A 25,120-nucleotide genomic window follows, 5' to 3' on the forward strand; every position below is an offset into this window, starting at 1 on the left:
TCAGTTTAAATTTTTGTTAGGATGAGGGTACAAGTGGGACCAGAGACAGAGTTTTATTCGGGCAAAAATGGAAAAACTAAGTAATTTCAGTTGGACTTCTGACAATTGTGTTTAATCTCTCATTTAAACCTCACAGAGAGATTCAGATTCATTTTAGAGATATGGATATTGATTTGGGGTTATGGTGGTGTCATAACAGGGGGTGTCTTTGTGTGTGGTATGCCTTGTCTGGAGCCCGGGTGGTGGTGGTGGGCGGTTCCTCCTGGCGGTACCTCCTGATGATTGGTCAGCTCCTCCTCCAGCTGCTGAGACTCCTCCCTCACGGCAGACAGGAAGTCAGCAGGGTTCTGGCGAGAAGGCGTTGATTTCTCCATGTGGTTATAAAGACCCTTCCACATTCTGGAGACCAACAAAATTAACAAGGGTGTTTACACTATCAGGAAAATAAATTCATGACTTTTTAGGCCATATAACATTTTAGAATTTAGAAAGGGAATAAAACAAATAAGTTTTGCTTTTTCAATGGACAAATGACATGGCTCAACACAAATGTTAATTTTAAGAAACATTACAGCCATTTTTACCGCTACATATTTATCATACACTTCAGAATACGTTAACTCTCTGTGGCAAATTAGTCATGTGACTGTGTTTCCTGCAGTGACTCACTTGAAGCAGTAGGGGGTGGTGTTGGGTCTCAGGACACCCTGACTCTGGCTCAGCTCTGCCTTGTACAAAGGATTAGTGTACTCAATTCTGTCCTTCCACAGCTGAGGCCACAAAGAATGACTCCGCTCTCGAAGCCTGTAGTCAAACAGACACACACCAATCAACAATGCAGACAACAACTTAACTATGATGCTGCACTGACAGTGTGTGTGTGTGTGTGTGTGTGTGTATGTATATATATATATACACACACACACACATACATATTATTGCTTATGTTATATTGCTTTTCAGCACTGTGGCCTTGTCTGCCAAACAAAAATCATCTGCATTTTTAGGTGCTTTCTGTTTTTACATTATATTCTTTTCAGTGTAACCACCATGACATAAACATCAATCAGTCAAACTTTATTTATACAGCACTTTTCAAACAAATGAAATGCAATCCAAAGTGCTTTACAACTAACTGACAAAAAAGAAGTTATGATAAAATGGATTTAGAGACTAATGCACACTATAAACTACAAAAATTTAAAATCAACATAAAAATACTGTGAAGACTTTAAAAGTACACATAATGTGTGCTCCCTTTTTGGTCTCAGTCAGCACTTGTGCAGCTGAGTAATAAAATTAATTGCAGCTATATTGTATTCCTTGGGAGACCATATTCCAGTAATCTAGCCTGCATCAGTCTCTCCGCATTACTCAGAAAGAGAAATGGCCTCAGTTTGGAGATGTTCTTCAAACGCTACAATTTTTGTGACACCTTACACATGAGTCAATAATCACTCCTACTACACTTGCTTCTTGGCGTGGGTTGTGTTCTAGTCTACATATTTTGTGAGGAGGAAAATGGGAAAAAAAGGAGGAGGAGGAAGACAAATGGGAGATACCATAAGCAGAACTGTCTGGAACACAATTTATTTAATTTACATCTTTAACTCATATGTCTCTAATTCACACAGCACAATGTGGTTTATTCTGCATAACCTGGGTCTTTATCTTGCAGCCTTTGCCAGCAGTGGAACATTGTGATCAAGTTGAGCTACCTTGACTGTAGGAGCCATGTATTGCTTTGCTAATTGATTATTCTGTGTTCAATTAATTATGTCTTGTTGCCATGGCGATATGTAGAGTTTGGGTCACGTGAGCGCCGTAGTTGACAGCTTGTAGGTTATATTAGAGGCTGCTTCACCTGCACTGGGAGGAGAGAGGCGAGTAGGTAACCGTAATTTTTGTTGACCGCTTTTGTTATTGCTTTTGTTCTTTTGTTTGCTTCGATACACAGTCAACATCATATGAGTGCGTGTAAAGCCGCTGTAGTAGCTGATGTGTCAATAAAACTCCAAAACTTCTCTGGACTCAGTGTGCTTCTCTGGAACAGCAGCAGCGTGTCATACAAATACACAGGACCTATTCTCTGCCTCACAAGCAACTTTTTTTAAGGTACTGGAAAGCCGCAATATTGACAAAATGTGGTCTATTCAATAAGGTGGTCATGTGAAACAAACAAAGGCTAGGAGAACATAAGAGCTGCATCAGGCATTACATTAGGCATTTTAATTTATGGGTAAATGGTTCAAGTGACCAGAGACTCAAAATTCACAAAGAAAAACAAAGAACTAAATGAAGAATGGGTAACATAGTAACTGCTGGCAAGACCAGCCCGGCCATTAGCTTAAAGCTCCACTAACCATTTTCCAACTACTAGAGGGTAACAGGAACATTTGGACAATACCCCAAAGCAAAACTTTGGGCTGCTGAGGCCCCTAAGCACTAAGCTTTTAGCTACACAAAATGAATCTGAAAATGAAAAGGGCATTTTGAGCACTAAAGAAGAAGGGGATAGCGAGGAAGAAGAGGCCAAAGAAAAAAAAGAGAAAGAGGAAGAGGAGGAGTATACATGGGGGTCCTTCAGCAGAAATGGACCATTATTAATTAAAACTTCTTAAATTAAAAGTATTTTTGAAATCATGAGGTTCTAATCTACTTTGTCCTGTATTTTCATGAATGATGAAGATGTATTTAAATAGAATTTGCAGTACCTGTTTACAGTAGGGTTTACAGCAAAACATTCTGATGTACTGAGGGTTACATTTTGGATGATTCAAGAAAATCTGGTGAGATCATCTGTGGAGGACAGTCTGAAGATGCAGTGTTGCAAGTTTGGTGTCAATTCAGCTAAAAGTGTGGGAAGAGATAGAGAAAACCAAGTGTAGACTTCATAATTCCTGACAGCTCAAAGAATCTTATCATTTCTACACATTTGGCCTACTTTTTGGTGAAAGTTGCATAGTATGTACAACTGATTTCTTCAAATGTCCACAGTTTTTGGCTGAAGACCATCAGGACCATTAGCCCACAATATCAGCTGAGAGAGTTTGGCATAGGACTGGACTGCTGTGTAAATTCTCTTATTATTTTCATGCATGGGAAGGCAGATTTCCTGGTAAGAAGAGGAAGATAATTGGCAAATACAAGAGGATACGGCAATAGAGCTACCCAGCCCCTAACAATAATACTGACAAATACAAGAGGGTCCAGCAGCAGACCAGTCTGGTCCCTAACAAGTGAGTTATATGGTCTGGTGTCCCCAAGAGACAAAGCCATACAGAGCTGAGTGTCATTATCCCTGATACATGGTGAATTAACAATGTTATGAGTCTGTTTAATATGGCATGTATCAGATCCACCAACCAGTCCATTATTTTAGTGAGAAATCTGAAATCTTTAAATGGTTTGCCTCTCATTCCCACAGTCGCCTCACACTAAAATAGCGCAGCTGACCAACTGAGGCTGTTATGGAGTTGAAGCAGCAAAATCCAAAATACGGTTCTCTCTAGAACAGGTGGCATGGAGAAGAAAGGCTTGATCAATGTATCCTTTCCATCTTTTCATCATGTAAAGAAACTGACTGTACCCAAAAAACAAAAGGGTGGGAAGAGTTTTATGAGGGATCAAGCCCATAATGAGCCAGCCCCCTTCCATAAGGGTCTGGAGGCAACTTGAAGCTTGACTAGTCAGTCGGACCAGCCGGCCCTCCTGCTGACTTCTTTTTCTTATTAATCTTAACATTATTATTATTCTTCTTATTAGTGGTAGCAGCAGCAGCAGCAGTATTGGAAGCAGCAAAAATGGGAGCAGCATGAGCGTACTTTATTTTTATCTGTTATTTGTTTACGTTTTTAACTTATCTCCTTTGCCATCCTGTCCTTTAATTAGCTTTCTTTCACCCATCTGCCCCATAGACTGACTGTTCAGAGTGCAGATATGCACACACACAAACACACACACACCCATATACACCAGCATCAAGTCAACACGACACACGACGGCTAACATAACCCTGTTCTGTTATTCCCTCTGAAATTCAGTTAACTGCCTATATGTATTTACTGTTCTTACTGTTCCTGTCAGGAACACACACACAAAAAAAGAAAAACAATCAGTGGGGAAGACATCAATCTGCAGGGGGTGATTTACTCTGGCAAGGGTGTCTTCAGATACAGAATGAAAAATATTTATGTACGATAATCATGAGACAGGTTTTTAATTTAGTAACATGTAAACAGTGAAAATGTTCACTCAATCACTATCTAATTTTCTTTCTCCAAAAATCCATTACCAGATTTTAAATATAAATCAACAATCAAACAATTGAGTCATATGAGTATGAACTGAATTTGTCACAATGTCAAACTTCAAACTGAGACCCACAGCATCCATGCTGGGTTTCACACAAGTCCTGTGTTAAACTGTCAAGGCTGTGCAAGTCACAGGCCAACTGCCTTAGGCAGCTTCAGGTCCTCCCTCTCCTTCATGCCTGCATCCAAAGCCTCCCTGGACCTGTTTCAGGACAGAAACAATATGTTGAAAAGAAAATGTTAGGACATTAAAAAAACAACCAAATTCAGCTAAACTACAAACATCAGGATACAATTTTCATCATCATGCCCGGTGTTAAAGATATTGTTTGTATCTTCTCGATACAACACTATTTAAAGACAACCTAAAGGAACTTACAAGATGTTGAGACATCATCAGGTGCTGCTGAGCCATCAGCTGCCACACCTTATTTATTAGCTGTTTCCTGACACCTCTACCTGCTCCTGAGGCGGCTTTCAAAGTTGCATAAAAAGCTTTGAAACTCCAAATATTCAGCTGTCCTTTTTGAGAGCAAGTCTTATTTCACATAACAGTGCAACATCATGTATACATTATAATGCTGGAGAACATGGCGAGGGTCTATCATTACTAACTGTATAGATATGGGATATACATATAGAGAACAAAGGCAGCTAACAAAAAATTATGTAAAATAACTTTTGCATTATTTGCAGTAATTTTTCTTTGAGAAATATTCAATTACTTCACTTTATACTGAGCAGTGTCACTAAAATCACTTAACACGTCAGTGGCATCATGTTGGTTACACTACAATGCTTAGATTAGAAAAAAAGGCTTTTGGATAATTTGGGGCAATTCTTATTGAGAAAAGGATTCAATAACTTGGATCTTATACAGTGGTAGTGTCAATAATCACTTCACACAATTGTCTTCTGTTTGTTTATAATACAAGACCACCCGAGAATAACAATTACAAATGTTTTAGATGAGCAAACCAAAGTCACCAAGCTATGTAACTAGACACCAGGATGCTGCATTAGATAACCTAAGTTAACAATTAACATCATGCTGTGTCAAACGGTAACTGCAAGGTACCAAGGTACAAGGTAGGATGCTAACAGTACTAGCTAAATGATATTAGCATTATCCCTCATCAGCTGGTGGTGTTGCAGGTTAGTAACGCTGTCTAATAAGAGTAGACACACAGAGTTACTTCTCAATTCAAGCATCATGCTGACGGCTGGTTTGGAAGTTAAAAACACTACAAAACAACTTACCAGAACAGTTCATGTCTCCATGCTGCTCCTGAGGCCAGATCTGATGAAGCAGCTGTGTTTACTTGAGGAGCCAAAGCAGCTATCAGCCTCACACAGTCCTGGCTTTGACACTGCATCCTGAACTTTACCACGGGTCAAATAACATAACCGTCCTGTCTAAAGTGAGCCCGCGCACAACTTCTGGAAAGTTTAAAGAGTTTCAAAGATTGAAACTTTCTGGATCAATCATTTGTGAGCAAAACATTGGTAAAAACCTAAGATAGACCATGAGCTGTAACCTAATTTTAGTCAAAATGAGTTGTCCTTGGAGCTGGACAAGTAACATTGGTTTCTATGTGCAGCCAATTCCTTTTCAGATAAACACTCAATAATTCCACCCTTATACAGTGTAGTGTCACTAAATTCATTGCATGGTTAATGGACTACATTTATATATATCGATTTTCTAGTCTACCGAGCACTCAAAGTCCTTTACAACATGTGACTCATTGACTCATTCACACACACACCAATGATACAGCCATCAGGAGCAATTTGGTACTCAGATTCTATTACAAGCAAGCACACTTGTCAGGGAGGAGTCTGGGATCAAACCACCAGCCTGCTGATTAGTGAACCCACTCTGCCTCCTGTTGGTTATACTAATAAAGCCAACTCAACATACAAATAACTGCAGTTCTTTCAAGAGCCACTTGTGGCTGCGTGTCACCAAAATCACTTATCAGTGGTCTCTTGCTGCTTATACTATAACACTTTTGAGAAAACAGTTTTTTGCATAATTTGGGGAAATTTTTATTTTGAAAAATACAAATTCCCCAAAATAACTACATGGGTAGCAAAACAGTTTGACCTTTGATTCAACAAGTTTCTGCAGACAATCCAGTGTGTGTACACTGAATGTGTTAAGTCAGTCCTACCTCATGTCCCTGCGTTCTTTCTGGCAGTTACCCAGGAAGGTCCCAAACTGACAGGAGTAGACGTGTGTATGTATGGCGATGAGGAAGCGTTCATTGAACTCAAAGGCACATGGGAACTGCTCAGACAGCTGCCACACACACTCTAGGAACTGATCGATGACAGGAGAAACCTCTTTTGGATCGCCATCCAGGTGAGCGTACCTACAGGGACATAGCTCTGTCTCAACCAACTTGTCAATCACACTACACACTTCAAAAAATCAAGTAAAGAGGGCTTTTTTTGTGTGTGAGATCAATAATTTATTAAATTTTGAAAGGACAAACTGAAGTAAAATATGCACATATAAGGACACACACAAAAAGGACTGAAATAAGCAATCTCAGTTCTAAAGAGATAAGATAGTGTTCCTGAGTACAGGAAGGAAGGACACAAAAGAGCATAAAAATAGAGGAAAAATGCAAAATAACATCACAAGGAACATATAAGAAACATACTGAAACTTCTCAAATAGTGTTTCTGAAAATCAAAGAGCCTCTATTTAGAACAGGCATATTAAAGATGGGCTTTTCCAAATTTCACCTGCTACCCAGTTAATGCAAACTCAGAACTTGTGTTTACCTTTAGTCTCAATAAATTCAGTACAATTGATATTTCTACAGCTCTAAGTCAATACAACAACAGAGTCATGTCATCCTCACCACTCTGCTGCTCTCAGTTTCTCTTCTCTGAAATACCATTTTGTCACCAGCTGAGTTTTCAGTCTTCCAGCCTACTCATTATTGGTATAACAGTCTTAAGTATTACAGTGTCTTTAGTCGTGGAGAAAAGGAACTCTCTCAATTACGGAATAACATCTGAAGTTATTTTTTTGCACTGACCCAAAATTGTTGACCTAGTATTTAAAATGAACTACAACCTATTTTACTATCTGCTTCTTTGTGTCTTGTATTTTTATCTTCCTCTGCTTGTCACACGTTCTCTTAAACACTCACTTCATCTATACAGACACCAAAGTAAACAAAAGTCCTCTTTATCCACTGTCCAAAACTACTTTTTTTTGTAGTTTTGAAGGGATGATATTAACTGGTGCGATCCTTCTGAAAAAGTATATATTTCCTTTCATATTCCATCATCATTCATCTTACAATATAAAATAGACAAAAAGATTGTAACCATATTGCTCTGCAGACACTGTTAAAGTCAGCTTAAGTCAGACCCAGTTACTGACCTGTGGGAGAACTTGTGTCCGAAAGAAACCCAATCTCTCTCTATCAGCACCTAGAAGGGAGGGGAGGAAAAGGTGGAAATAAGATGGAGGGCAGGACAAATTTGGAAAGGAGGAAGAGAGAGAGGATAATGAGAGGAAGAGGAGGAACAAATCAGAGATAAGAACTGCAGTGGTCTCAGAATAAGGACGAGAGATTGTCTGTATTGTGTGTGTTACCATGATTCCTTTGATGGTTCTATAAAATGGGTCCAGCAGTATACTGGCTACAGAGCAGGCCTGGGCTGTCCTGTCCCAGCCATCTGAACAGTGAACCAACACACTGACACCTTCATCAGCAACTGCCTGGAGAAAGACAGAGAGAGGGAGAGACAAAGAGAGAGAGAAAGAGATAGAGATAGAGAGAGGGAGAGAGAAAGAGACAAGCACAAAATGAGCACTTGTATTTTTCACAGTAACTGTAAAGAAAGTCATATTAAACCATGTTGTCTTTCAAAAACATTCACATTTGAATGTTTCTCATGTTTCCTAGTTTGGAGAGTGATCTCCACCTCTTGATAAAGTAATTTCCACATCTTAAAGCTTCTTTGACTACTTTTTCAGAATAATCATTTGAGCTATTTATAAAGCAGAGGTGGGGAACTTTTTTCCAGGGACAGTTAAATTTCTATAACATCCATCGAGGCCCCCCAGGTATTTTTTTATAGGGGTGGCACACATGGGGAAAGGAGGGGAGTTACTGGTGATTGGGCGGCACCTGAGAAGTTTACTATTCATATGAAATTTTCTATAAATGCAAACTGAATATCTTTGGGTTCTGGGCAGCTGGTTGGACAAAACAAGCAATTTAAAGGTATCAGGTATCACACTTTGGTCTCTGGGAAATTGTGCTTCATCATATTTTTTTCATATTTTGTAGACAAAACAATTAATAGATAAATCAAAAACTAAAAATGATTTGCATTTTAACCTTTTTAATAATAATGAAATGAGGTATATAGCTGGTAAAGTCAATAACTGATTACTTACAATGGTGACATATTATTACAACCTTGTTTCCAAAAAAGTTGGGACACTGTGTAAAAAGTAAATAGAAACAGAATGTGATGATTTGCAAAACATTTAAACTCCATATTTAATGGAAAATAGTCCAAAGTCAACATATCAAATGCTGAAACTGAGAATCTTAATTGTTTTTGAAAAAGCATCCTCATTTAGAATTTCAGCAAGACAATGCCAAACCACATTCTGCACGTACTACAACAGCATGGCTCCGTAGTAAAGAGTGTGGGTGCTAACAGGCCTGCCTGCAGTCCTGACTTGTCACCCATTTTTAAACCATTATGAAACGGAAAATACAAACAAAGGAGACCCCAAATTGTTGAGCAGCTGAAATCGTACATCAAGCAAGAATGGGAAAATGACAGCAGTTGGTCCCCTTAGTTCCCAAATGCTTACAGTGTTGTTAAAAGAAGAAGTGATGCAACAGAGTGGTAAACATGGTCCTGTCCAACATTTCTGAAAAGTTTTGCTGGCATCAAATTCTAAATGAGGACAGAATTTTCAAAAACAATGACATGTTAAATCTGAATGAACACAGGACCCAAACGCCACGCTGATGCAGAGACAAAGGGACCAAGAAAGATCTAAATGTCTTTTAATCAGGCACTTCATCAAAACAGACTTAAGGCAACGATGTGATCTCAGACTTTTGAAGAGGCTGAGACTAGACAAGTGCTTCTAAAGTTCCCCTGCAGGGCGTGGGCGGACAGGGCAGGGACGAAGACAGGTGAGAGCAGCCACCACGGAGGTGAACTGACTATTCGACGAATACTGAGTGGAGAGCCAGGGCTTATATACTGTGACAACAGGTGAGCCTTGATTAAATGATTGATTATAGCTGGACTCTAGGAGGAGGGATTCAAATCTGGCACAAGACAGACATGAGAGAGGAACACAAGAAACATGGGGAGTAGGGAAAAGACAGGACACAGAGGGAGAAAAGGAGCAGAACTGTGGGACCTAACATGAAATTTCTCTTTTTCAACATTTGATACATTGTCATTGTGCTATTTTCAATCAAAATGGGGTTTCAGAGTTTTGTAAATCATTACATTCCTTCGCTATTTACATTTTACACAGTGTCCCAGTGGAAAAAGAGTTGTATAAGCCAATTTAGGCTGTATATGTACTGCAATTTATGTTGCTGTGGGAGTGTGTGTCCCTATCTGAATGCATGTGCGTGTGTGTGTGTGTGTGTGTTTGTGTCCATCTGTACACACCCTGGAAATGAAGACCCCAGCATCGAGTATGGCTTTAATGTGTTTGAGCCAACCAGAGTTCTCCAGACCCCACAGGAAGTCAGTCATGGACACAGATCTCATCTCACCCACTGCATGGCAGAGAGAGGAGGTTTACAAACAACACATACACGCAAAGGAAAACATACTATCAGAGGAAGTCTGTGTATTTACTGATAGCAGCTCTGTGTGATTACATCAATATTTTCTCCTCTTCAATCAGCTGTGCCCCTATCTCAAGTTGCGACTTCATATAATTTCCTCTGCATGCGCGCGCCCACACACACACACAAACACACACACACACACAGACACACACACACACACAGACACACAGACACACACACACACACACACACTACCTCTTACCATCGATGATTTTCTGCTGGCTGCTCCTCATTACGTGAATGTTTTCAATGCCAATGAACTGCAGCTTGATGTTGGTGTAGTGGTCCTCGTTTTCGTAGCCTTTACCTGCTGCTCGATTTGCCATGGCGTTCAACTGGACACACACACCCAGGTGCACAAACACTATGTTTGAGAATATTATAACTTACTGTATCTTTTTATTCACTTGAACGTTTGTGTGAGAAAAGTCTGAGTGTGTGTGTGTGTGTGTGTGTGTGTGTCTGTGTGTGTGTCTGTGTGTCTGTGTGTATTACCTTGGGCCTGGTGTCGACCACATAGATGTAGTCACTACCAGGGTTGGACTTCATCACAGACTGCAGCATCATCTCATCCTCCTGACAGCGTCCACTGAAGCCTGACAGTGGCTGACTACACCGGCACACTGCTGCCTGTATGAAACATTACCATTATCACATTACATGTTTTTTTAGTGTAGATTCTCTTGATTTGAATTAGTAGAAAAGTAAAAAGAAAAGTGAAGTAACAAAACTCATTTATTCATTTATTTCTGTCATATAATTTTGATGATGTGGATAATTTTGGTGTCTACTCAACCTTTATTTAAAGGGCAAGTTAACAGTTCAATCTTCCAAAAAATATATTTTCCCATTATTCTTTCTCTGTGTATGTGCTTGAGTGTCACACTGACCAGTGTGTCCTGATGGAAGTAGGACAGAGCGGGAAATCGTCCTCGACTCCTAAACCTTGAGCTGCCCACAATAATGGCAGGTGTGGCCGACTTTGGAACGAACAGCTCTGATGGGTATGTATCACACACCTGGGAGGACACACACACTGTAACATCAGTGACCCCAAGTTAGATACACAGTTCACAGCTGATGTGAGTTCCTGTCCACCCTGTATGTGAGGAGGTAATGCAGATGACAGTAAGATACAGCATAAGGTTAAAGAATAAAGCTGACAAGGAACACCAATGCAATGATGTGACTCACTGATGTGTTTGTGGCACAACAATGGCGGTCTATGGCACAGAGGATAGAAATTTATACTGCTTTTTGTAACACATACATAGCTGTTGGTAGGATCTCTATGCATGGTTGATTAGGGTCTTTTCATGGGATCTGTTATTAATAAAGTCTATACTACACTATACATTCTTAGAATTGTCACTGTAATTCTTAATGTTTTTTTTTTTTCATTATTCCATTACTACAATTATCAGCACCATTTGACAGGCTTCTGAGGAGCATAATGCATTCTAGTACTGTGGTGTACTGTATGTTTGTTCTTGATAAGCTTGACAATTGAAGACAGGGATGCATCAATACCAATACTGTGCTCAAGTAATCATACAGCTACTCCAATACAAAGGCACCCACTTTACAGCAACATGGCGTTAACCTCTTGTCACTTGAGCAGGCAGATGGAGGAGGAGCAATGTCAGCAGTTTGGATATATTTTAGGATAAGCAATGACAAAAAGAGCAAACTACGCTTTGCTAAATTGTAGGGGAGTGAAAAGTAACTCATATAAACAGGCACTTTGAAAAAACGTCTGAAGAACCAACACATTACAGAATTTAAGGAGGTTGCTAATGCCAGCAGCAGGACAGAGAAACAACTGCAAGAAACGCCAGCAAAGAGAGTAAAAATGTCCAGAGATATGCCACGGGAGCTAAATATACACTGAACAAAAATATAAACGCAACACTTTTATTTTTGCTCCCATTTTTCATGAGCTGAACTCAAAGATCTAAAACATTTTTTTTTTTTTCTATATACACAAAAGACCATTTTTCTCAAATATTGTTCACAAATCTGTCTAAATCTGTGTTAGTGAGCACTTCTCCTTTGCCGAGATAATCCATCCCACCTCACAGGTGTGGCATATCAAGATGCTGATTAGACAGTATAATTATTGCACAGGTGTGCCTTAGGCTGGCCACAATAAAAGGCGACTCTGAAATGTTCAGTTTTATCACACAGCACAATGCCACAGATGTTGCAAGTTTTGAGGGAGCATGCAATTGGCATGCTGACTGCAGGAATGTCCGCCAGAGCTGTTGCCTGTGAATTGAATGTTCATTTCTCTACCATAAGCTGTCTCCAAAGGCGTTTCAGAGAATTTGGCATTACATCCAGCCGGCCTCACAACCGCAGACCATGTGTAACCACACCAGCCCAGGACCTCCACATCCAGCATGTTTACCTCCAAGATCGTCTGAGACCAGCCACGCAGACAGCTGCTGCAGCAATCAGTTTGTATAACCAAAGAATTTCTGCACAAATTGTCAGAAACCGTCTCAGGAAAGCTCATCTGCATGCTCGTCGTCCTCATTGGGGTCTCGACCTGACTGCAGTTCGTCATCGTAACCGACTTGAGTGGGCAAATGCCCACATTCGCTGGCGTCTGGCACATTGGAGAGGTGTTCTCTTCACGGATGAATCCTGGTTTTCACTGTTCAGGGCAGATGGCAGACAGCGTGTGTGGCATCATGTGGGTGAGCGGTTTGCTGATATCAACGTTGTGGATCGAGTGGCCCATGGTGGCGGTGGGGTTATGGTATGGGCAGGTGTATGTTATGGGCAATGAACACAGGTGCATTTTATTGATGCCATTGTAAATGCACAGAGATACCGTGACGAGATCCTGAGGCCCATTGCTGTGCCATTCATCCACGACCATCACCTCATGTTGCAGCATGCTAATGCACGGCCCCATGTTGCAAGGATCTGTACGCAATTCCTGGAAGCTGAAAAATTCCCAGTTCTTGTAAGGCCAGCATAGTCACCAGACATGTCACCCATTGAGCATGTTTGGGATGCTCTGGATCGGCGTATACAACAGCATGTTCCAGTTCCTGCCAATATTCAGCAACTTCGCACAGCCATTGAAGAGGAGTGGACCAACATTCCACAGGCCACAATCAGCAACCTGATCAACTCTATGCGAAGGAGATGTGTTGCACTGCGTGAAGCAAATGGTGGTCACACCAGATACTGACTGGTTTTCTGACCCCCCAATAGAGCAAAACTGAACATTTCAGAGTCGCCTTTTATTGTGGCAAGCCTAAGGCACACCTGTGCAATAATCAGCATCTTGATATGCCACCTGTGAGGTGGGATGGATTATCTCGGCAAAGGAGAAGTGCTCACTAACACAGATTTAAACAGATTTGTGAACAATATTTGAGAGAAATGTTTTTTTGTGTATACAGAAAATGTTTTAGATCTTTGAGTTCAGCTCATGAAAAATGGGAGCAAAAGGCCGTAATTCTAAACAAACATCAACAGCATCAGTTTCTCCTCTCTGTTTAAACTTGTGTGTTTGTGAAGCGGAGAGGACCACATAGCAATGGAATCAATTGTTGTAATGTATAGTTGCAATGAAAACATTTCAAAAGAAAAGTCTGGCATACACTCATAGGAAATATGCTTACTGGCTTTCTTGCAGAGTTAGATGAGAAGATTGATACTAGTCTCATATCCGTTTGTTAAATATAAAGTTACCAGCAGAAGCCAGCTATCTTATGTTAGCGCAAAGACTACAGAAGGGGAAACAGCTGTCAAAAGCAGTACAATTTCTCTATTAGCACCTCTAAAGCTCACTACTTAACATGCTGTATCTCATTTTTCTAAAAAATGCTGTTTAACAGGGGATTATATGGTCGACTTTTTCCTGGCTTATGCTTATGCTAAACTAAGCCAGCTAGTTGCTGGTAGTAGCCTCAAACTAAGTGCACAGTGGTCCCGATCTTCTAACTCTTAGCATTGTTGCAAAAATGTCAAACTAATATGCACGTACATAACCACCTATTCATGATTAAATATTGAAGTAAGTATTTAAAAACTGAATAGGCTGTTAACATTAGGCACCCTATATGCAGTCCACCTGTCACATGAACATTATGATGAACAGTAAGCCCGGGGCTAAAAGCTGACTCTATGATCTCACTTTGAGAGGGCAGCTGTATGATCCACATGATATAGCAGGTAGCTGCTGATAAGAAGTCAGTGACGCTGAAAGGAGGCTTGCTTGATGACCTCGTAAATGTCCAGAGCCATGTTCTTATCTTCTGCACTTATCAGGAGAAACATGTAGACAGCTACAGACCATAGAGTACATGAGAATAATGGCTTTAATAGACCACATTCACACAGTGGTACTTTAAATGAGGTCACGCTCAGGGCGGGAAGCTGCAATGCTGTTGTCAAAAGGATAATGTCATACTGTGTCCCAGGTTGCAAGTCGTATAAATGTAGAGAATGTGACAAATCCTTACCATTCCACTGCTTCCTGATTGATCTGCAACTGAAAAGAAAATGGATAGTGAAACTCCAAAGGGACATCGGGCCATATTTCAAGGTATAACAACATATTAATAATCATCTGTCAGATACAACTTCAAACCTGGAACACAGCACTTCAACATTAATGTTTTAGTAACAGCATTTGGGCTTCCCACCCTGAGTGTGACATCAGAGGAAAATGGCTGCCATATGAATATGGTCAATCGAGGTAGAACTTCAACTCCATCGTGTTTTATTCAAGAAGTAGCTTTCATCTCTAAAGCCATTACCCAGCATAAAGTTACCCCTTATCTCTTAAAAAATAATTCAAAGTCCCCAACTGACTCATTGTTCTATTCTTAAAAACACTTTGATGTCCGACTCTTATTTCTACACCAGATAAACAAGTCACAATTGGACTGACCCTGTGTTCACTGTTGGCCGCTGTAGCGACCCACAGGTTATTAGGAACTCCCATCCTCTTGTAGTCAGCCATGAGGTCTATGAAATTCCACGACTCTTCTCTCTCCTCTTTGTTCACACTGGGATTAAAGGACAGACAGTACAGCTCACTGTACTTCTCTGAGAGAGGAGAGGAGAGGAGAGGAGAGGAAAGGAGAGGAGACTCATTTTAATATCACACCTTTTCATCACACCCTGCCAGCCAGTAGTGTTGGTGCACATGAAATCACTTGAACACACATTTAAGCACTTGCACACACAAATACATACACACCTGGTCGTGATAACCTGACCAATGATGTGTGGATGTCCAAACAGTCTCTCTCCTGTGGAAAAAGGATCTGGAGGGTCCGGAAGTCTTTACAACGCAAGATCAGCTGACTTCCTGCGGGGATGGTGGGTGGCCTCTCCACACTGCTCACCATGCTGTGCAGCACCTGAAACACACAGGTTACATTCCAAGTCTCTTAAATTACAACCACGTTTCCCTCACTGGTATCTTTTCATTGTGTCTTAGTCCCTCCCACTGAGGATGCATGGAGAGACATAAGGAAACCATGCCAGAAGAGAAGAAATGAGGAAATATGATTTTAAAGAAATGAAATGTCCTTTCCTCTAAATCGTCACGTGAAGCTGCTTCCCTTTCTCATGGCCACGGCAGCTGATCACAGTTGGATCAGGTGTCAGTCAGCTTCAACGGCTCAACTGTAGAGACCGTTGATGAATGTGTCTGCACACATGGGTACTGTGCTAATGCTTGTAAAGACCTACAGTTCTCAGTGCCAGAGCACCAGTGTTTTCTTTCCATAGCCTGTTAGCTCTCAAACAAACACCAGCACATGAATAACAACCTGCACTGTGTATTTCTACTGTGTACTGTGTCCTGCTCAGAGGCACAGGAACCACTTCTATGAACAGGATGTGTTTATGTATATGTATATTTTTTCATATGCATTTGTTGATATTCTGAAGAGAAAATCAGAAGGCTAAATGTTTCAGAAAAATTGAAATTGTGTCACTCCCAACACTCATCAGCCTCACATGTGACTGATTGGAAATGACAATAAATGATGTAAAAGTGTTAGTAGTTCTTGACTCCTATACTCTCTCTGACTTCAGTTGCTTTCACAATAAAAGTTAATGGGGGGGAATGACAGATCATGTAAAGAAATATCTTTCTCATCAATGAGGAAAGTTGTTTGTGGTCCTTTTGTTTTTTGGACCTACACTTAACACAGATTTGTAACTAGATGGTGAATCAGAAAACAACTAAAATCTAAAAACTTTGGAGAGATACACTTGAGTTTAATTTGATAACTGTCTTCACTCTGATATGAAGCTCCAGTTCAATCAGCTGCAGTGTCCAATTAATAACTGATACCCAACAAGGGGATGTGTCAGCCTGTAAAAGACTTCCATGAAGGCTGCTCTTGTGTATCCTCACTCATGGCTCCTCAAGAGTTCCTCACTCCTTGGAGCAGAAATAAGAGCTTTGGGACCGTCAACAAGATGGCGGACCAGAATGACTTCCATTTCAAGTGAAGAGTGAGGAAATATTAATAAGAAACTTGGGATGTATTCAGAGACACACACATACATCTGTTCAATTGTCCACTGTGGATATTCTTTATCCAACCTAAACTGGTGCACACTAACAAAAAACACATAAAAACACACACAATGCTCCATTTTTTCTGTCAGGTATTTTTGTGAAAAAATAAATCACTGATTAAATTAGGTTTTTATCTCCAAGTGCACAAGTTTGCACTTAAAAACCAAAGCCAACATGAACATGTGTAACCTTATTGTGTAATCTTGATTTAAAATACTCAGGAAGGAATGTCAACATCAATTTATGGGGAAGCTGCTGAGGTCCTCTCACAGCACATGCTGTGTGGTGGGGGTAAAGAAGAAGTCGACGGTTGCTTTAGAAGCTGTTTTGTTTTTAAACACACAAACTGTTATCTTTGTTCCTGCAAATCCAACAGACACATTCGTGGGCAAAATCTGACACAACTGGATGCCTGTTTTATCTAGTCAGGTATTGAAGGATGGGGCAGTGTCATCCACCACCAGGAGGTTCGAAAGAGGAATGGGACGCATCTATCCTTCCTGGGTCTTGAAACACACTCACTCATACAATCAGTGATGATGTAATGCAGCTCTTTCTAAAGACTAAGAACACTTTCATTAAAGAAAATCTCTTCTGGAATCAAACCATACTGAAGCTCAAAAATAGCCAACTTTCCAGAGCCCTGTCATCGTGACAGTTGTACACTTAATGATACAGAAAGAAGAAGCTGGAGAGTGACATATTGTCTTGTCTATGTCTTCAAATGTTTTAACTTTTATGTGCTTCTCCTTTTGTACTGGATTTCCGTCATGTACTTAAATGTACTTAAAGATACAATACATACAAATGTCAGGCAATTAACAAGTCTTAATCACTTTATATTGCCAATGTGTCAAAAGATTGTAACATAACTTAAAAAAATGAGTGCTCTCTTCTTTCCTCTTCACCGTCTACACACCGGACTTCAGACACAACACAAACAGCTGTCACATCCAGGAGTTCTCAGATGATACATCCTTGGATGTATATTACAGGGAAACAAACTAGAATACAGGGAAGTCATCACCAGCTTTGTGAGCTGGTGTGGACTCAACTACTTGCACATAAATGCCGGCAAAACAAACGAGGTGGTGATAGACTTCCACAGAAATGCGCCAAGGATTACACCGGTGCACATTCAGGGTTTGTACATTGAGATAGTGAATGATGACAAATATCTGGGTGTTAAATCTACCCGCAAACTGGACTGGACAAACAACATAGATGTCCTGTACAGGAAAGGCCCAAGTCGTCTCCACCTACTAAGACTGAGGTCCATTGGAGTATGCAGGACACTGTTAACATTTTGGTGGCATCTGCAGTTTTCTATGCATTGGTCTGCTGGGGCTGTGGGAGCTCTGAGAGGGACAGAAATAGATTTAACAAACTGGCCAGGAGAGCTGGCTCTGTCCTGGACTGCCCTCTGGACACCATCGAGGAGGTGGGTGTTAGTGTTAGTTCACGGTGCAGCATCAGGGAAAAAATATGGTGTGTCGCATGAACGTGTCTCAATGAGTTGATTGTGTCCTTTCAGATTTTACACCTATAAACACAGGTGACAACGACAGTAAAAAATTCCAAGGGAAGATAGTAGGAACACAGAAACATGGTCATCACCTCCAGGACAGGTATCCAGTGGATACCTTGTGTATTATTAGTGATGGACCGCCTTTCTCATAATGCCTTGTGTTGGACTGTCCAATTTGTAGTCAGTTATTTTATGTTCCAAAATGCAAATGTCAATTTTTATTAGTGTATGTTTGTTGAGAACATTGTGGTTTATGTTAGTAATTGTCATTTTTACATTGGTTTATACTTTTAACCAATAAGAGGTGTCTATTAGTTCACTTCATGCTCTCCTATCGAGCAGACACTTCTTACGCTAGCTCCTTGCTTTGCTTACATTCTTTTGCAGATATCCTTGTTTTTCTCTGGCAAACATTTTAGAAAGTAGAACGTGGATAGTTATACATGACAGAGACTTAAATTAATGAAAGACACAGAAGGCTATCACGATATTATCTACTCCCAATATTTCTCAGTATTGTCCGAGCATGACAACATTCTGGACTTTGTAATAACAACAGAGTTGAACACTGAAAATGTTTCAGTGTTAGAATTACCTATTTCTGACCATCACTTAGACTTAGACTTAGACTTTTACTTTATTGATCCCAATTTGGGAAATTCTTTTGTTGCAGCAGCAGTTTAAGCATGCCCATAAACATAAAATATATACAATAGAAGAATAAGGATGGGTAATGAAAGAAAAAGAATGTTCTCAGAAATATAACTAAGTGTATAAACATAGAATAATAGCAATTAAAAATATAACAATATAATGAAATACAATATAACTAAGTATATAAAAGTATATATGTATAAAGTATTTACATCAGTTCCTAAGAGAGAGAGTGAGTCAGTGCTATAAACTATATACCAGAAAAAAAATTCTGTGCAAGCTGCAGATGATAAATAAATGTAAACAATAAACAGTATGTGCAATATTGCAGTAGTGCAAATAATATGTAACACTGAATATTGGGGTTTGTGAGGTTGGTAGATTAACTGTTTAAGTTACTATTGTACAGTGTAATGGCTTGTGGCTGGAATGTTTTCCTGAAGCGGTCCTTGTGACAGCGGAGCTGGAGCAGTCTATTGGAGAAGGAGCTCCGCTGTCTGTCCATAAGGTGGTGAAGAGGATGTTCAGGGTTATCCATGATGGATAACAGTCTGTCCAGTGTCCTCCTCTCCACCACCGCCTCAAAGGTGTCTAATTTGAAGCCAATAATGGAGTCGGCCTTCCTGATCAGTTTGTTGAGTCCGTTGGTGTCGCCGGTTCCGATGCTGCTCCCCCAGCACACTGCAGCAAAGAACAGTGCACTTGCAACAACAGACTGGTAACTGGTCTTGCTGCACACGAGGTGCACTCCGAAAAAAGGGATTAAAACATAGATCAAAGGGAGAACGTTTTCCGTCAGTGGAGATCATGTGTTTGAGAAACATGACATCTCTTTTGGGTTTGCACAAGGGAGCCAGCGTTTGCGCACTGCTGCACTTCTTTTAAATTGTTGTATTTTACTTGATTTTATGATTCAATGTAATCTTTTTTACCTATATTTTATTTTTTTATTGTGTGATTTTAAGCATTGTCCTTTTTATTTTTATCCTTATTCTATCTTATTTTTACTATCATTATCAAGTTGTTTTTATTCTCCATCTAATTTTACATTCATTTTTTATCTGTTTCTATGTCCATTCTGTCTTTTCCAGAACCAGTGTTTGGTCTTTCCATTCTAGATTACCATAGAAACATGATGGTGCAAGATGGCGGACTCCGTGGAAGTGGACCTGCTCTCTCCATAAATATAACAGTGCAGTCACAAAGCCTCATATACTATGGTCCGTCGGTGAGGTAGTTGATGGTCCACGCAGCCAGGTGGCAGTCTACTCCGACTCCTTCCAGCATCCTCCTGAGCAGTGATGTTTGGATTGTGTTGAGAGCACTAAAGAAGGCAATGACCTTCATAGTGCTTCCAGTATGCTTCAGATGAGAAAGAGATCGATGTAGCAGGTAGATGACTGCATCTTCCACACCAATGCCTGGTCAATATGCAAACTGTAGGGGGGTCCAGTCTGCTGCTTACCAGGTGACAGAGGTGGTTAAGTATGATCCTCTCAAAGGTCTTCATCAGGTGGGAAGTTAAGGCTACCAGCCTGAAGTGGCTGGACTCCCTGGGATGCACAGTCTTTGGAACAGGGACCACACAGGAAGTTCTCCACAGGGCTGGAACTCTCTCCAGACTGAGGCTCCATGTTGAAGATGTGCAGGGTGACCCCGCAGAGCTGGTGCTATCAGGGGCCTGTAGCCTTCCTGGCCTTCATCCTCCTGAGCTCCTTCCTCAACTGATCTGTTGTTATGGAGAGGCTGGTGGGGCTGGGGGGTAGCTCCTGTTGAGTGAGGTGGGGGGAGGGAAATGCAGTCTGTGATGTGGAGCAGAGGGGGGTTAAGTGGTGTGAAGAGCGTGCTGCTGGTGTCAGGTGTGCTGCGAAGGGGAGGGAGGGGTTGTGGTGTCAGGTCTGGGATCTGGTGAGTGGGGAAAGGAACGGGGGTAGAATCAAATCTGTTGAAAAACAGGTTCAGTTCACCTGCCCATTCCCAGTCTCCAGATTCAGGGCCCCTCCTGCTGTCACTGTGTGGCCTGAGATGGTTTTCAGGCCCCTCCAAACCTCTCTGGTGTTGTTCCTCTGATGCTGCTCCTCCAGCTTCCTCCTGTAGCTGTCTTTGCCTCTCCTTATCTCCCATTTCAGCTCCCTCTGCACCACCCTGAGCTCATCTTTGTCTCCTGATCTAAAAACTCAAAAGTTCAGGGGACACCCAAGGTTTGTTCAAACACTGTATCTTCTTAGTAGGCACAGTGATTTCCACACAGTTGACATAGTCTGTGATGCAGGTTGTCAAACTGTCAATGTCCTCCCCATGTGGACTGCACAACACATCCCAGTCAATGGTTTCAAAGCAGTCCCTCAGTGCCACACTGGACTCCTCTGACATTCTTCTCACACACCTGATGGTTGGTGGTTGTTTATTCACCAAAGATATGGAGGAAGCAGATGAACCAGATTGTGACTGGAAAGGCCCATGGTGATAAACTGTAAGCATCCTTAGTGTCTGCATACAGTAAGTCCAGTGTTCTATTGTCTCTGGTGTGGTATTTAACATACTGGGTAAAGGTGGTGAGAGTGGAGGACAGGGAAACATGATTGAAGTCACCAGAGATGAGGGCCTTGGGGTGCGATGTGAGCAGCAGTGAAACCACAGTGTGTGCAGCACAGTGCTGCTGCTGTATCGGCCAACAGGGGGATGTACACAGTTATCGTGATGATATGTGAGAACTTCCTCGGCAGATAATATGACCGAATGCTAATGGATAACAGCTCAATGTCTCTTGTGCAGCGCTGCTCTTTAATACTGATCTGGCCTGGGTTACACCATCTGTTCTTCACAAACATTGCTATACCCTGATCTAACCACTCTCCTTCGCTCTCCTGTCTCCTTCTCCTTATTACTTTGGGGATCTCTATGCTATTCCCATGCATGAACAATGTGGTTCAGTAGATCCCCCCAAGTTTCATGTAAGTGATCCAGAAAAGAGTAAAAAGCAAATCACTAGTCTCACTAGTTGCACAATTGACCAAGACTAGTAAAGGACGAAACAAAATGCAAAACACAAAAATACACTAAGACAAAGAAAAACGGCCCAAGCTGCTGCAACTAGCTGCCACTCGTGTAGCAAAAACATACTAATGAATATTATATTCCATTCCTGCCATATTCTGTAAAAGATCCCCCTCAATCCTACACACTGGACCTTTAAATGCAGCGCTGGCTGGCTCAAGCATTAAAGGTTGTGCTCATAGCTCACAGGTGTAGTGCCCAGCTTTCAGCTTACCCATGTCTCCTTGCGTGTCTCAGGGTTGTTCTCTACAAAGATGGTGTGTGTGGCAGAAAGGTAGAGAGTCCCAATGCTGGCCTTTCTCTGGCCTGATGAACGGTCCAGAAGACGCACATTTTCCACCTACCAGTATCACACGCAAAGTACCAGAGTTAAAAAAACACACGGGTCAAACCTGACATATAGAAAGATAACAATCCACATGTCTCTTCACTCACCAACACATGCACATAAACACAACACAGATTATTTAATTGGAATAACAGCTCACCGCATCCTCTTACATGACTCCACAGATTACATTGTTCACTGAGCTCATTTTAAAATGTGTCTGAAAATCAAGGTCATTCAGCAACTAATGCTCTTGTATGGATTGCGTGTTTGTATGGATCAACAAACAGATATGCCTCTGTCAACTGCTTATACAGAAGACCAACAATAGCCATGAGGATATGATGCTGTTATGCACGTATCATTATAGATTCTGTGTACTCTTCATGCCCTATTATCTCAGACCAGAGTGATGTGGTCACGAGGAGGATGGGGTCCATATGAGGCCTGTGTGCCTTTGCTAGGTTGGCAGACAGGAGGAAAATGGTGGTTACCAGCACAATGCTACGTCATGGTTGGGCAGATGTGTGCGGCAGAATATATTGACTGTATTACCAATATCAGCATTCCATTAGCAATAAAAATCAGTTGGACGTCTACGGAGCACATGAGCATCTTACTGCCTCATGCGTCAGGTGTGTTCGTAGATACTCAGGGATTCGGTGCCGGGGTCTATTATGACGTTAACTTTCAGAAGTTATATGGATCCTCAATACACTGGATAACTATTAGTTAAGCAAAAGATACACTGGATACACACTGTCCGTACACAAGATGTTTGAAGTCCATGGCGCCACAAAATATACTGCTAACATGATGCCCGATTTCAGCGTAATCAAAGGACGTCTTCCTGCAGGCAGGTTTTGGGATGCCTCACATGTGTTGATCAAACTGTGCCGTGTAAGGGAGGCAGACAGAGATGAGATGGAGAGATGCACAGAACTGGTTGTCTAACCTTGCCTGTCATGGAAATGCTGAGTGTGGATAACGTTACCTTGGGCGTCCGGATGTGCTCCATCACTGACAACCAAAATGGTGGAGATGTAGAAAGAGTAGCCCGACGTGTTTTGTGGTTTTTACCGTTAGTGGCTATATTCCCTGTTTCACGAAAGCAAATGAGGCGTATTCTCCGTGGCTGTTGTTCCGGATCTGCCCCGGAATATTTATCATGATTTCCGTCCCTCTGTATCCCGGGTTTGTTCGGTTAAAGTGAGGTAAGGGCTCTATAGTGCCACTGCTACTTATGAACGGTATCCGAGCTCCCTCTATCTCCGATTGATAGTGACGCTGTCAACAGATGCGTTACTGCGCACTACACGACTGTCAAGTTAATGATACTGAAATGCACAGCCTCCGGTTATGCCTTTCAAAATAAAGCTAGTGTATTACAAGGGAAATCTCGAGCTCTAACAGAAATGGCATTCCGATATGTTAAAGTATACTGTACATTACATTTCCAGAGTCCCATTTTTCACAAGCGTGTATATGGCAAACCACAGCTGATTGCTCCCAACATTTTTGCAGCATATTGGAATATTTTTGAATAATGTCCTGTATCAATTTAAAATATGTTCTTTATTTTGAAAATTACAACTGAGCGTCAAATGATTTATTTTTGTAAACTTCACACTGGTTTACAGCTCGTGCCAAGAGCGTGCTCGTGAGCTCCAAGGATCACCTGCAAATGCGCGTGCGCAATTCCACTCTCGCTTGTCTTTGAAGGCACGAGACATTAAAACATTTTAATGTCTCCAATGTTTTTATTTATTTATTTATTTATTTTTTACTTATACATCATATATTCATTTGTTTTGTTTAAGTACTCGTACTAACTATTCAATAGGGCCACCTCTGCCCACTAGCAGCTCTCCAGCCCTTGAGTGATAATCTATGAATGAGGATGAGAAGTGTAATTTTTCCATTTCATTTTCTACTATATATCACATCTAAAAATACGCTTTGATAAAACTGCCTTTTTTATCAGTTGTGTCTTGTCTTGTACTTGTGTCATGCTGGTATTCACTTGGAGTTATGATTGTCACTGTTTTCCAAACGTTTACTTAGGTTCCACTTTATTGGCAGTGAGTCATTTTATCACAAAAAAAACCCTCCTAAATCTAGATTATTGACATTGTTAAGGCGTTTACTTGGACAGCCTCAGTATCTGACAACAGTATCATTTCATATATATGTGTGTTTGGATTTGGTTAGATTCAACTTTATTGTCATTTATGTCAGGGATAAATACAAAAATGAGGAGTGCAAGCATGAGAAGAACCAAAACAGCGCAGTAAAGTGTCCATCTTAGCCCTGTGATGTGGAGTTCAGCTTCTTGCACGGTAAGACAGAGCTTCGGAATGACATGGCTAGAGTGACACAACAGTTAAGTTGATATGTAACTTTTTGTCATGCCATATCTCAACACATGGCTGAAGAAAAGAGGACGAAAGAAGGGAGACAGAAGAGAACAGAAGTGTGAGTTCCTGCAAACTCTGTCACTGATTTTTTTTTTTTTTTTTTGTAAATGTGACTTGATCGTTCTTGTTGTGCTTGTCTTGGTTTACCTACACCATTACTGCTTCTGAAAACATTTCACTTTGAGCAATGTTATGTAGCTAATATTACATGCTATCTATAGCATAACATTTGTGCAATAACAATGACATTTGAACTGTAATTTTTTAATCCAACAAGTGGTAAGAAGACGGCTGCATCTAATGCAGGTATCAGATACAATCGCCACACTCAGTCCCACGAAACCAGTGGAAACACTTCATGGTTGTTGTTTCAATGAAACATTCTACA

The 25,120-nt window shown here is 40.9% G+C and overlaps 1 protein-coding gene across 2 annotated transcripts in view; it reads right to left on the bottom strand.

The window, feature by feature from the left end:
- Nucleotides 1–23,629, bottom strand: part of LOC143319281 (phosphatidylinositol-3-phosphate phosphatase MTMR7-like) — a 28,726-nt gene extending 5,097 nt beyond the window's left edge. The window contains exons 1-13 of one of the 2 annotated variants that reach the window (XM_076728103.1): nucleotides 23,310–23,629; nucleotides 22,202–22,327; nucleotides 15,411–15,573; nucleotides 15,099–15,256; nucleotides 11,074–11,202; nucleotides 10,679–10,813; nucleotides 10,386–10,518; nucleotides 9,999–10,108; nucleotides 7,936–8,061; nucleotides 7,720–7,769; nucleotides 6,491–6,691; nucleotides 670–804; nucleotides 273–399 (exon numbers count right to left, since the gene is read on the bottom strand). In XM_076728103.1, coding sequence (XP_076584218.1) covers nucleotides 273–399; nucleotides 670–804; nucleotides 6,491–6,691; nucleotides 7,720–7,769; nucleotides 7,936–8,061; nucleotides 9,999–10,108; nucleotides 10,386–10,518; nucleotides 10,679–10,813; nucleotides 11,074–11,202; nucleotides 15,099–15,256; nucleotides 15,411–15,573; nucleotides 22,202–22,327; nucleotides 23,310–23,333 — 1,617 coding nt within the window. In that variant the 5' untranslated portion in view covers nucleotides 23,334–23,629. Of the gene's footprint in view, nucleotides 1–223; nucleotides 400–669; nucleotides 805–6,490; nucleotides 6,692–7,719; nucleotides 7,770–7,935; nucleotides 8,062–9,998; nucleotides 10,109–10,385; nucleotides 10,519–10,678; nucleotides 10,814–11,073; nucleotides 11,203–15,098; nucleotides 15,257–15,410; nucleotides 15,574–22,201; nucleotides 22,328–23,309 lie in introns of both variants that reach the window. The other variant, XM_076728104.1, reaches the window with a different exon arrangement.
- Nucleotides 23,630–25,120: the final 1,491 nt, after the last annotated feature.

This window comes from Chaetodon auriga, chromosome 4 (genome assembly GCF_051107435.1).
Source record: "Chaetodon auriga isolate fChaAug3 chromosome 4, fChaAug3.hap1, whole genome shotgun sequence".
Classification (NCBI taxonomy): domain Eukaryota; kingdom Metazoa; phylum Chordata; class Actinopteri; order Chaetodontiformes; family Chaetodontidae; genus Chaetodon; species Chaetodon auriga.